Source organism: Quercus lobata, chromosome 3 (genome assembly GCF_001633185.2).
Source record: "Quercus lobata isolate SW786 chromosome 3, ValleyOak3.0 Primary Assembly, whole genome shotgun sequence".
NCBI lineage: Eukaryota > Viridiplantae > Streptophyta > Magnoliopsida > Fagales > Fagaceae > Quercus > Quercus lobata.
Genome location: NC_044906.1, coordinates 30,118,509 through 30,120,439, shown reverse-complemented (window position 1 = coordinate 30,120,439; position 1,931 = coordinate 30,118,509). Strand labels below are relative to the sequence as shown.

Genomic DNA, 1,931 nt, shown 5'->3' with positions numbered 1-1,931 from the left:
TGATTCGCGCTTGCTACCCTCCATACCATGTTCTTCAACTCCGGAATTTTCCATTTTGTGTTAACATTGCTAGCTACATGGCGGAGGCAATACCGGTGATGGGCCTGGGGAGGCTGCAACCAAGTCATCCTTGTGTCATCAAAGCAGGCTTTTATCCCCGAATGTCGGTCAGAGATGATGCAAAGATTTGTCCGGTCCGTAACATATCATTTCAGGCATGCCAAGAACCATCCCCATGTCTCCTTGCTCTCACTCTCAACAACGGCAAACGCGAGTGGATAAACCTCGTTGTTAGCATCCGTTGCCATTACTATCAACAACTTCCCCTTGTACTTGCCATAGAGGTGCGTTGCATCGATGCTTATCACCGGCCTATAATACTTGAACCCTTCTATACATGGACCAAAAGCCCAAAAGGCACAGTTAAATGTGCAAGTTCTCTGCACACTACGGTGGTCGCACTTCAACTGTGTCACTGTGGTTGGATCTGCATCTTTTAACGCTACCAGGAACCGAGGCAATTCTGCATATGACCCATCGAAATCACCGTAGATGGCTGCAACAGCTTTCTGTTTTGCATCCCAAACCTTATAGTGAGATGCCCAATGGCCGTGCTTCACATGAAGAACACTACGCAGGGTTGCTACTGTTCTTGAAATGTCTTTCCGTACGTATGACTCAAGTGTGATGGCAATGAACTTCGAATCCATCATCCTTCCATCATGATCCACTTGGAGTGACAGGCAAGTGTGGGGACCCTTACATGTTGTGATCATCCACAGCTTGTGCCTTTTGCTGTAGATAGCTCGAATTGACCACAGACATGCATCGTGTACACACGTTACAACCAATCTCTCGGGGTCTGACTTCATGTACTTAAATTTTTTATTGAGCCCAACGGAGAACATGGTTAGCGCGTGCTGAACCACAGCTTTATTCTTGAATAGCATCCCCTTGCTCGGTTCGTCCCCCGGTCGCCAACTCAGCAGACCTGTTTCCAGGGAAGGTGATGGGTCATCAATGTCATCCCATGTGTTTGACGTGAACCATTCGGGGTTAGGGTTTAGATTATTTTCTGGTTGTAGTTCATCTAACAATTCTGGATTATCTACCGGTCCATCGTTATCAATGAACTCCTCATACACATCTCGAGTGTCATCCATTTCGGTTGCCTCGTCCAAGTAGGTTTGGATATCTTCATTTTGGTGAGTATACCCTTCATCCTCACGGGTATGGATAGACTCTAACACTTCGGCGTCTTCAGTATTGTCCATAGCAACCCCATTCCATGGTTGGCAGTTGTAGGGCAAAGATGTCCCGGGTGTAACTGAAGGGTACACAACAGTTATAGGAACTGATTCTTGCTCTCCAACTCTACTACCATATTGCGAACCTCCGTCGACATTGAACCCAACAGTGTGGACAGTTACACACAAGTCAGAACCTATGAATTGCCCTGCCCGCTTTATCACTCCCCACATTATATTTGCATCATTGTCGCATTGTAACAGAATTGAATTGTAGAACACTTGGGTACCTACTAGTTACTGTGGAGCCTGAAATACAATGGAGATTTCGTGGGTATCCTTGTCTAACCCCATAGTTGACATTATCTTCCGTTTAAGTTTTCTCGTGTGTATCCCACGTTTCACTTCAATAAGCGTCTGCTTTTGGTTCGGACCTCGGTATGATAGCCCGTGCAAATCATTAATATATGCCTCCCCGTCGTAGTAAACATAGAAGTAATGTGGACTCATAACGGACCTGAACCACAAATAGTAATAATTGTATCATGCTGCATAATATTGTGAAACCATAGGCTAACTATACATGCCCTATGTTTGGGTGTTCATGTAGGTAAACAAACCTAAGCAAATTGTGCTAAACATGCTAAAAAATACTATTGAATAATTATATCATTTACTCCATCA

General features: G+C 44.7%; 1 protein-coding gene across 1 annotated transcript; it reads right to left on the bottom strand.

Annotated features, from left to right (window-relative positions):
• Window positions 1-206: 206 nt before the first annotated feature.
• LOC115980707 lies at window positions 207-1,481 on the bottom strand. Its single transcript, XM_031102931.1, has one exon. It carries the CDS (start codon window positions 1,479-1,481, stop codon window positions 207-209), a length of 1,275 nt encoding a protein of 424 aa, XP_030958791.1.
• Between the last annotated feature and the right edge of the window lie 450 nt (window positions 1,482-1,931).